The sequence below is a fragment of the Spermophilus citellus genome (assembly GCF_964194105.1).
Source record: "Spermophilus citellus genome assembly, chromosome: 3".
Lineage (NCBI taxonomy): Eukaryota > Metazoa > Chordata > Mammalia > Rodentia > Sciuridae > Spermophilus > Spermophilus citellus.
The window spans coordinates 172,435,488-172,447,502 of record NC_138184.1 but is presented as its reverse complement, the minus strand read 5'-3'; the positions used below and the strand labels follow the sequence as shown (position 1 = coordinate 172,447,502).

At 32.8% G+C, this 12,015-nt stretch overlaps 1 protein-coding gene across 1 annotated transcript in view; it reads left to right on the top strand.

Moving 5' to 3' along the window:
• FBXL13 (F-box and leucine rich repeat protein 13) overlaps positions 1-12,015 on the top strand; it is a gene marked incomplete at its 5' end in the record, with an annotated part of 221,317 nt that overhangs the window by 24,544 nt on the left and 184,758 nt on the right. Inside the window, 3 exons of the mRNA XM_081283294.1 lie at positions 1,480-1,547; positions 6,055-6,118; positions 8,453-8,614. Of these exons, the coding sequence (XP_081139420.1) occupies positions 1,480-1,547; positions 6,055-6,118; positions 8,453-8,614 (294 nt within the window). The remainder of the gene's footprint in view (positions 1-1,479; positions 1,548-6,054; positions 6,119-8,452; positions 8,615-12,015) is intronic.

The following is a 12,015-nucleotide window of genomic DNA, read 5'->3' as shown; positions in this document are numbered from 1 at the left end:
AATTTATTTAGATTATAGAGGCCCTTAATAATAAGAATTTTCTTAATGCATTATGTTCTACAGTTAACATTGTCTTTAATCTTTCAAACATTCTTATACAAATACCTATACATTTAGATATTAATCAGTTTTCTTTTTTTCTTTTTAGTTTGTTCTAATTAGTTAAACATGGCAGTAGAATGCATTTTGACACACTGTACACAACTGGAGAACAACTTCTCATTCCTTTGGCTATATATGGTGCAGAATCACATGGGTAGTATAATCATAATGTCCTTCCCATTCCACTGTCCATCCTATTCCCACACCTCCTCCCCTCCCCCACTCCCCTCTGCCCAATCAGAAGTTCCTCTGTTCTTCCCTACCCCCACCCCCATTATGGATCAGCATCTGATTATCAGAGAAGAACTTCAGCCTTTGTTTTTTTGGGTATGGCATGTTTTATTTAGCATAATATTCTCCAGCTCCATCCATTTACCTGCAAATGTCATAATCTTATTCTTCTTTATATTATTGTGGGATAGACCACACAATATTCCATTGTGTATATATACCACATTTCTTATCCATTCATCTGTTGAAGGCATCTAGGTTGGTTCCACAGATTAGCTGTTGTGAATTGAGCTGCTATAAACATTGATATGGCTGTGTTACTGTAGTGTATGCTGATTTTAAATCCTTTGGGTATAGACAGAGGAGTGGGATAGCTGGGTTAAATGGTGGTTTTTTTGCAAGTTTTCTAAAGAATCTCTGTACTACTTTCCATAGTGGTTGCACCAATTTGTAGTCCTGCCAGCAATGTATGAGTGTACTTTTTTCCCGGATCCTCGCCAACACTTATTGTTGCTTGTATTCTTGATAATTGCCATTCTGACTGAACTGAGATGAAATCTTACAGTAGTTTTGATTTGCATTTTTCTAACTGCTAGAGAGAATGAACATTTTTTTTCATGTTTTCATCTATTATATTTCTTATTCTGTGAAGTGTTTGTTCACTTTATTAGCCCATTTATTGATTGGTTATTTTAGACTTTTAATTTATATGGTTTTCTTATTCCTGCTTGGTGAGGCATTCCTACACTTTTTTTACATTTTTTTTTAGGAAGAGAATCTCATATCCTTGATAAGCAAAATCAGTCTTAATTAATAGTGACTAGTAGAACTGCAGTTCTATTCTTTTATAAATACAGCTAATAATAACAGTGCCATAATATATACATTAAAATACTTTAAAGTGAGATGTAATAGGATAATTTTAATCTGCAATTCTAACTTTTAAAAAATAGATGTTAGGCATAGATAATAATATTCCTAAATATTTAAGTGATATATAGTTCTTTCAGTCCATTCTTGTCTCCCAGATGCCTAGTTCCTTTCCCCAGAGGCAATCATTGCTCTCATTTCCTTGTGTATCTTGTTCAGGTAAACTGTGTATTCCACTTATGTCTAATGTTTATTTCAATTACTTATTTATTTTAGACGACTCCAGAATTGATGATAAAAGCATGCACCTTTTATACTGGACATTTAGTAAAGACCTATTTTGGGTAAGAATGTGATTTTTCTGATAAGAATGTGATTTTTTATATTCTATTTCTTTTTGTGTTTTTATTCATGATATTCTCCACATAAAGAAAAACTCACTCTTAGCCAGTTGTGATGATTTTTTCTATTTAAGCATGTTTTTACCATTTCATTTTTAAACATTTTTTTAAGATTGTAGATGGACCCAGTACCTTTATTTTGTTTATTTATTTTTATGTGGTGCTGAGGATCAAACCCAGTGCCTCACACATGCTAGGCATGTGTTGTACCACTGAGCCACAACCCCAGCCCTATATTTAAAAAAATATTTAATCAGAATGTATTTGGTTAAAATATATTTTTTACTTCTTTGAGATATAACTTTTGTATTTTATGTTTTTCTTTTTCTTTTTCTACAGATAGTACAGGTCCACAATTCACTCATCTGAAATCCTTGGGGACAGATATGTTTTGGAATTTGGATCCCCCTTTTTTGTTTTTAATTTTTTAAAATTTTTTAAATTTGTTCTAATTAGTTATACATGACAGTAGAATGCATTTTGACACATTGTACCCAAATGGAGCACAACTTCTCCTTCCTCTGGCTGAATATGGTTGCAGAGTTGCACAGGTACTATAATCATACATGTATATAGGGTAATAATGTCCGTCTCATTCCACTGCCCCCTTTTTTCTTAAATCATCATTATGACAATTATTTTGGGAAATTGAAGTTATCCTAACATGACATTATTCCATGATTTCTTTATCTTATCCCAAGATAAATAAGGCTGCCATATAACTTCTGTTATCCTCTGTAATCATTAGAAATTCTTCAGGTCACCCAAATGTATAGAATTTTCTTTCTATGCTGTGATTTTGAGGAGACTAAAGGAAGTGTTAGTTCTTGTTCCATTTAATGTATTTACTAACGGGTTGCTCTGACGTCAAAATGTTATTTTTCTGTGTTTCTGCCTGTAGGACTTGGAAAGAAATATCAATGCCTCATATAAATATAGAGGATACCCTAGCTGAAAAGATGGAAAAAGCAATAATTTATTGTGATTCTAAACTTAAAAAATTTTCATTTCATCAATGGTACTCTTATACAAAAAATCAAAAAGCAAAATTTCAAGGTAAATCCTTACATGATAACAATAGTTTTTTTAAAAATTTACTTATTCAGAGAATCAGTAAACTAACAGTTTAGCATGGTTTGTATTATTGTCATAAAATTAAGGTAGAGCCATTAATTCAGAATACTTAATGACATTTTGTTTAAAGATTTTATTATAATAGAAAAGAGGCATATTTAAAATTAAATCCTGTGTATTGGTGTATGAATATATAAATATAAATAGGGATTTATTATCTTTTTACATAGTAAAGAACTGGTATGTTATAGGTGGATATCAAAGTTGACTACTTTTATGGAAACCTATATATTCTTTACAAATATTTAATTTAATTTATATATGAGAAAGCTTAAAGAAAAATCATTTCTCTTAATTAAGAGTAGTGGTAGCCAGGCATGGTATTGCCCGCCTGCAATCCCCACTCCTGCAATCCCCACTCCTGCAATCCCAGCGGCTAGAGAGGCTGAGACAGGAGGATCATGAGTTCAAAGTCAGCCTCAGGAAAAGTGAGGTGCTAAGCAACTCAGTTAAGACCTGTTTTTAAATAAAATAAAAAATAGGGCCGAGGATGTGGCTCAGTGGTTGAGTGCCCCTGAGTTCAATCCCTGGTTCCACTCCTGCCTGCAACCCGCCTCCCCACCAGTAGGGGTAAAGAATTCTAGCCTTTTGCTAGATGTTGTTGCTGCTCTCTAGTACTGACTCATATATGACTGTGCAAATCACAAAATCATTTCCTTTTGTGTTGTTGTCTGTACCTCCCAGAGTGGATCCCCTGAAGGTTTTAACATAAATGTGATGAAGGATATAGTTAATTGGCTAACTAGAATTTCACAGGGCTGTAATGGTAGGTGGTAACTATCTTCAAAATTCCTATCTTGGAGGAATTGTGAGCTCTGTAGTAAAAGCAATTTAATTTGTACATGAGATTGGGGATGGCCTCTATCATTTTTTTTTTTCTTTCCACTTCTAGGCTACTTCTTCTATGTCTCAACACCTCTCCCTATTCTTGTGATGGTTTTTTGCTCCTGGTTTATGTTTCTCTTTTCACTTTTCTTTCCCTTTCTCAGGCTTTCTGTCACTGCTGCATCTTCCTTCTATTGTTCTAAATCTCTCTCTGGTCTATTTTGCCTTTTGTACCTTTCACCTCCCAATCTCTTAAAAACATCCCAGTTACAATCACATTGTGGCCCTTCAGGATGTTATTCCTCCTGCCCTATCCTTAGTTCATATACCTTGATCATGAAAAAAGTTAAAATCTTGTTTGAGAATATCAGGAATCCCAAATAATAAGCCCAAGTTATGATTCTCAAAATGGTAGCTTTAAAATGGACAAAAAGGGGCTGGGGTAGCGTGCTCGCCTAGCATGCATGAGGCACTGGGTTCAATTCTCAGTACCACATAAAAATAAGAAATAAAGATATTGTGTCTACCTAAAACTAAAAAATAAATATTTTTTTAAAAATAAAATGGACAAAAAAATAAAATAATAATTATTAAAGTATTTAAAAATTTTTCTAGTTGTCGATGGACACAATACCTCTATATTTATGTGGTGCTGAGAACCAAACCCACTGCCTTTCATGTACTAAGCAAGTGCTGTACCTCTCTACCACTGAGCTACAAGCCCAGCCCCCCAATATTTAAGTATTTTATGGTACATTTATATAATGTATAATAAAGCCTTGAAGGTCTGAGATATTATAAGCTGATGTAATTTAGAAGCTATATAAATAATCTAATATATTGGTATATAAATAAGTTTCTGATAAAACAATATAATAATTTCTCACAAAATGTTTTTATTTTGTACTTGTTATAACTTAAAGGGTAACAACTAAAATCAACCTAAGTATTTGAATGTATGGAACTGTGTTTTGGTGGAAAGCAATTCAAACAAAAGGCATTGAAATTAAAATGAATGGAAAAACTTATTGCCTTAAATAATTGATTTTCAAGCCATCATTTTATGTGCCCATTCAAAAGTGTTGAAATTTCTAATTATTCTTTTTAAATATATATATATGTTTTTAGTTGTAGATGAACATAATACTTTTATTTATTTTAATGGTACTGAGGATCGAACCCGTGCCTCACACTAGGCAAGCGCTCTACCACTGAGCCACAACCCTGACCCAGATAATGATTCTTGAAAAGATCACTGAAGTAACATGGTAGAGAGATCTGGTTTTGTTTGTTCCTCTGTTTGGGAGCTGAACTTAAAATTGTTTTGTGTGATTCAGCTCTCCATACTGAACCACAACACTTTAAGCAGAATGAAAAGAGTGGTCCTGTAGATGATTAATTAGGTGAACTGAACAGATATGCAATGATAAAAGCTTATTCATTTCTGAGTTAGATTAGCTCAATTTGAGAACTATTAATTAGCCAAACTAGATGAGTTTTAGGCTTTCTGAAGAGGTTAAATCTGAGAACGAAATTACAGTGTGGATATTGACTACGTGGTGACTCTGGAGGCTGAGGCAGGAGGATCACAAATTTGAGAGCAGGCTCAGCTATTTAGCGAAGCTGTAGGTAACTTAGCGAGATTCTGTCTCAAAATAAAAAATAAAAAATACTGGGGATGTAGCTTAGTGGTAAAGCACTTTTGGTTCAATTTCCAGTACAATCAATCAATCAATAAAATAAAATGAAATAAAAATAAAGTTCTAACTGTGATTTTGAAAACTGGTAACACATTTTGCTCTATTTGCACAATATTCAACAAATTAAAAAATTTAGTTTTTGAGTGTCAGAAGTAGTCATGTAAAATCCAGACATCAGCTTTTTTTGAGAAGAAAAACAAAACAAAATCCAAAACAAAAACCAAACCAAATATTATAAAAACAAAACCAAAACTAGGCCTTTACTCCTGCGAAAAAAAATAGTTGGCTGCAATTTAGATTACAAACAGGAATATAAATGCAGTCTTCTGAGGGCAGTATCTCCAGGCTTGCTGCTGTTGTCCTCCTTCCTGGCCCTTTTGGACTTTGGATCCATGGTTAACATGTATAAAACAATCCATTTAATCAAATAATTATAGCATATAACAAATTAGAAAACATTGGGTCTGAATACTGCCTCATTATTGCATTTCTTATGAATAAGTTTTAGAAGTTCTGGTTTATAAGAAATAGATTTGTTTTAAAAGAAATGATACATATCTTCACATTTCTATACATATCTTCACATTTCTAAGGGCAAAGGTGAAGTTTACAGGTTCATAAGGTCTCGGGAGCACTTTTTAATCCTTTCAAATAATTAATTTTGGGTGTCATTAAAATCAAGAAAAAACATCAGATGCAACATTGGTTCATAAGCATGACAGAATATTGAATCATTTGGGTTCTTTTTGAAACAGCTTTAATTATATAAGGACTTTATTAATTTTTTTCAGGTGCAATATTACGGATACAAAAGATCTTCCAAGATCACAGGCAAAGGAATTTCATTGCAAAATGGCGGGATATTGTAAGAATTAGAAATAAAATCAGAGAAGAGGAGTTGGTATGGTATATTGAAAACTTAATTTTTTAAAGAATCTGATTTAGTTATAGTATATTGCCTCAGATAATAATGCTATATGTAGAAAATATTAAAATCCTTCATACTTTGCACTTTGCTGGTATTCTTGCTTTTTTAATGATATAGTAATTTAAATTCCACTTCAGTTATTCAAAGTATTTCTTTTTACTCTTTCATTTTATTATATTCTGTTTTAAAATTTTAAGTTCATTATCATCATATCCCAAATATTTCTGATTTTTTTGTTTAATTTGAACTATGAAAATCAAGAAACAATCTTTCAACATTTTGTTTATATTTATTGATAAATAAACTAAGTAAATATTTAGATAGGTAGATGTCTGAAGTGGAAGAGAAAGTAATATGATTTAGAGAAATAAATGATGAAGTTGAATCAATCTATTCCTTTTCTAGATAAGATTAAATTGCTATTTATTTATTCTTTTTCAACATTCAATTTAATAAATCACAACCTTAACATTAAATGATTTCTTAAATTACTAAATTGGCAAGTTTAAAGAATCATTCTTAACTGGAACACCCACTAGGAACTGAAATAGAGGACTCAAGATAACATCTCTAAGCATAAAAACACCCTAGTTCGCTTAAGTTATCATTATATCATTACTTAAATTTTTTAAGAATGTTCAGAGTAACTACTAGCATCAGGCTGGAATTTTTTGTAGTTATATTATTTAGTAGGCAATATTTTATTAATATTCTTTGAAATACTAAGTTAGGATAAAGAGGAAAAAGAGGATTAAATCAAATCTCTCTCTTTTGTGGTTGCCCCTTGGAGGGCATGAGCAATGCCCCTATTCACACAAAAGTGGTTCAGATGTTAAAATGGACAATACCACACAGGAATAGCATATGAGATCTTTGTTTTTACTCATGTATGCTTGAAACAGCTCTAGAGTCTGTGGAGGATATTGAAAAGCTAAAGCACAGTTCTGGCTCTTTAGCATTTATAATCTATGGGTATTGGGCTGTCATTCTTGTAGGCTGACCTCTAGCCTTTGCCTTTTGTGAATACCTTTGGGTACCATTTTGTGTCTGCTCATTCAGTGCTTTCTACCACTTTGTGTATTAATCTAGTGTTTTGATCACTGTCTTCTATGCCTGATCACTAATTATCTTGTGGCAAAGTAGGTTACTGTATCTGACCAGTCAGCCCCTGTTTTTTAAATATCCTTCCTTAAGCTGAATGTTCCTGAGAGCAGGCAGTATTCTCACAATCTTCCCTATACACCAAGCATAATGTTTTGCACACTCTAGTTGATATATAGAGTACATATCATATGAAGAGTAATTTAATATTATTCTTAATATATATGTGTATTACATAGTTAATTGGGTGTTTAGAGAAGGAATTTTCTTCTAGTTATATAATTTCTTGGCAAACAGTCATTCTATATTCAAGTAGAGTGAGGATGACAGGTATGTGCTGGGAGCAGAGGCAGGGAACATCTGTGTGTGTTGGCCCTCCAATGTATGCTTTTCCTTAGACTCTAATTGATAAATATATATATATATTTATATTATCTCTATATATATTAATTACATGGAAATTGCATGTGTATGGGTGTGAAATGCTAGTTTATCCTTAGCATTTTATATTTATTACACATTTTCAGGAATGTATCAGAGTAATAATGTAGACTTCCTGAAAAGATAAATCAGGCAAATCTCCAAATAATTTCCTTCTGACTCCTCCTCCTTTAATTTTTAAATTTTTATTTATTTTTGCTATTTCTCTGCTAAATACCTCCCTTCCATGCCCTTTTATTACCAGCACCTTCACTTTGTGGGCTTCAGTTTCTTCATCTATAAAAGAGGAGGTTAGATTCAATTTTTTTTCAATGGATTGAGAATTTTTCTTTTATTAGTGCATTATAGTTATACATAATAGTTGGGTTCATTTTGACAAAATCATACATGCATGGAATTTGATTTATTCCATTTCAATCCCTAGTATACCTCTCTTTCGCTCCCCTCTTCCTTCCCTCTATTCTCCTTCCTCTTCTGTAGACCAGATCTTTAAGGTGACTACCTGTGCCAATGTTGTATAACAGCTAAGACAAATTGATCTGTAATGTAAGCTTTGGTGGTTCAGGGAGTATTAAAAATGCATATAGAAAATTTTAATTTATGAAATAACAAGGATAATAAATAATGTTAGGTTGGTGCTATTATGTTAAACACTGTGCTATCATCTTATTTGATCTCTATGACAAATCCATGGAATTTGTTAATTATTTTCATTGCAGATATCAAAACATGAATCTGAGCTGAAAAACTGGAAAAGAAGGTTAAAAATGAGATCTTCTGAAGAATTTGCTTCTCTTGAACCAAGTTTCTCTGAAGCTGTTTTCAAGAGTAAGTCTATGGAATTTGATATTTCACAGTTACCTGAAAATGCAGTATTACAGGTTTGTATGAATTAATTATATACTATATAATATTACCATTTATGTATATCTTGGGAATTAGAATGATTGTATTTTTGACCATTATTCTCTCTTTTTACAAATTACCAGCTCATATTTTGTCTTTTAGTAAAAATTTCTATAAATTTCATACTGATTTGTAATAGCTCTTTTTTTAAAGACTGATTCTGTCATCAGTTTAATAGGATATTCCTTCTATAAGGCTGCATCTGTGAAGTATATATTTAAAAATACCAACAGTTCTTGTAATAGCTCTTTATATATTGATAATCATATCCCTTTGTCTGGAATCTATTTAGAGATTATTTTCCCCAAACTTGAGGCTTTCATTTTTCCTGTGGAGTCCTTTGATAACAGAAATTTAAAGTTTTAGGTAATAAAGTCTATGACTCTCACCCTATGATTTCTCTTTATGTCATATTAATATGGCAGTATTAGTATGTCATTCTTGATTTTCTAAGCTGTATCACATTTCTTCTTACATTTGTGAAGCTGTTCTTTTTTTTTTCTATAAACTCCTATGCCTTGACTGATAATGTTTCTTTGTTTATTGCTGCCCTAGGGTTTATATTATGTATTTTTAAGATATCACAGATTACTTTCAAAGAATTTATGCCACATTATATATAATTTAGGACTTTAACAACAGTGTGCTTTTATTTCCTCTCTCCTGTGCTTTTAGCTATTATTGTCATATATTTTGTTTCTATATATTTATAAACTTCACAATATAATTTATTATATATATTTTTTGGTCTGGAACTCTTTTTCTTTTGTTTTTTTATTGGTTGTTCAAAACATTACAAAGCTCTTGACATATCATATTTCATACATTAGATTCAAGTGGGTTATGAACTCCCATTTTTACCTCAAATACAGATTGCAGAATCACATGGGTTACACATCCACATTTTTACATAATGCCATAATAGTAACTGTTGTATTCTGCTACCTTTCCTATCCTCTACTATCCCCCCTCCCCTCCCCTCCCATCTTCTCTCTCTACCCCATCTACTGTAATTCATTTCTCTCCTTGTTTTTTTTCCCATTCCTCTCACAACCTCTTATATGTAATTTTGTATAACAATGAGGGTCTCCTTCCATTTCCATGCAATTTCCCTTTTCTCTCCCTTTCCCTCCCACTTATTATATTTGTTTTAAATAGTCAGTTGTATTTTATCCAGCACAATTAAAAACAAATTTTAACAATCTCAGACTTGCAGAAAAGTTACAAGTATGTTACAAAGAATTTTTTTCCTAAAATTTTGAGAATGAGTTTCTGATATACTATGTCACAACACTGGAATATTATTGATATATTTCCTATAAACATGTTTTCTTCTCTTAAAGTCAATCATCAAAATCCTTAGACCTAATTCAGGGTTCCTCAGTTATTCCAATGATGATCTAGCAAAAGGGTCTAGCTCAGGACATATGTTGCAGTTGGTCGTCAGGTCTCCTAGGTTTCCTTCAGTCTGGAACAGGTTCTCAGTCTTTCGTTAATTTTCATGACCTACCTTGACATGAAGAATTAGGCAAGTTTTATGGTGAATTCTCTCAATTTGGGTGTGTTTTTAATACTTCTGCATGAGTTGATTTACCTTAGGCATTTTTACTAGAGTACACAGACATGATCATGTTTTCTTCTTCTCAGTGTATCCTCTCAGTGACTCAGGATTTAGATTTGGGTAGATGTCTTCTTCTTGGGATATAACCTGTTTTGGGCTCCAGTAACCCACAATGAACCACATTTCCTTAGTTGCCTTCCTTTTCCAATTTGGGTTCCAACTTTTCATTTGGGGATATTCCTCCTTGAGAACAACCTTTTAACACTTCTTGGGCTCCAGAACTCTGTGCCAGGCTTCTCCATTGAGGGGATACTGCCCTTTCCACACTCAGTTAATTGGATGCCCTGCTCTGGGCCTCCTGGGCTCCTTCTGTACCCCTCACCTTGCATGGATGCTTCCTCTGCTTGGCTCCACTTAGTGGCTTTAGGACTGGGCTGAAGGGAATAGAGAGAGAAAAGTGTTCAGTTATCTTTCAAAGAAAGTAAAACCCCAGAAAAAAGTAGTTTATATTTTCCCACAAATTGGCTATTTTTTGTTGCTCTTTTTGTTTAGATCTGAGTCTTCATCTGGAGCTATTTCCCTTCAGCATGATGAAATTCTTAACATTTCTTGAAATACAGGTCTACTCCTGCTGAATTTTCTCAGCTTTTATTTCTCTGAAAAAGTCTTCTTTCTTAAAGGTATTTTCACTAGATATAGAATCCTAGGCTGGCTAGTTTTTCATTTTTGGTACTATTCATTCTTTTCAAGATGTGATTCCATTATCTTTTGCTTTGAATTATTTAGGTGTCTCTCTTTCTTTTCTTTTCTTTTTCTTTTTGTGCCTGGGGATTGAACTCAGAGCTTCACACAAGGGAGGCAAGCACTTTACTGTTGTGTGCTACATTCTGGCCCTGCCTTGCATTGTTTCAGGTAAGTCAGTGGCTGGATATTCTTTCCCCTTTTGTATGTAATGTGCCTTTTGTCCTTGTTGCCTTTAAGATTTTTTGACTTTTCCGTAATTTGATTTTGATATCCTTTGGTATAGTTTTCTCTGTGTTTGTCCTTTTTGATCTGTGGGTGTATATATTTTAGCAAACTTGGAACTTTTTCAGCCATTTTTTTTTAATTACTTTAGTCTCCTTCCTTTTCAAACGTATCTATTAGATAACTTGTTGCCCCAAAGTTCATTGATTTTCTGTTCATTTTTTTTCTTTCTGTGCTTCATTTTGATATATTTTCTTTTTGTGCTCCATTATTAATATTTCTTCAGTAATTTTTAAAAAAGATTTTATGTGTTTTAATTAGTTATACATGACAGTAGAATGCATTTATGCACTTTGATACATCATACACAGATGGGACATAATTTCTCATTTTTATGAGTATACATGTAGTCACATATATACATACAGTAATAATGTCTGTGTCATTCTACTATCTTTCCTATCCCCACATCCCCTCACCTTCAGTCCCATCACTTCCTCTATCTAATCTAAGGTAACACTATTCTTCCCTAGTGCCTCCCGCCTTATTGTGAATTAGCATCCACATATTAGAGAAAACATTCAGCATTTGGTTTTGTGGGATTGGCTTATTTTGCTTAGTATGATATTCTCCAACTCCAGCCATTTATTGGCAAATGCCATAATTTTACTCTTCTTTAAAGCTGAGTAATATTCCATTGAGTATATACACCACATTTTCTCTATCTATTCATCTATTGAGGGACACCTGAGTTGGTTCCATAGTCTAGCTATTGTGAATTGAGCTTCGTAAACATTGATGCGTCACTATAGTATGCTGATTTTAAGTCCTTTGGGTATAAACCAAGGA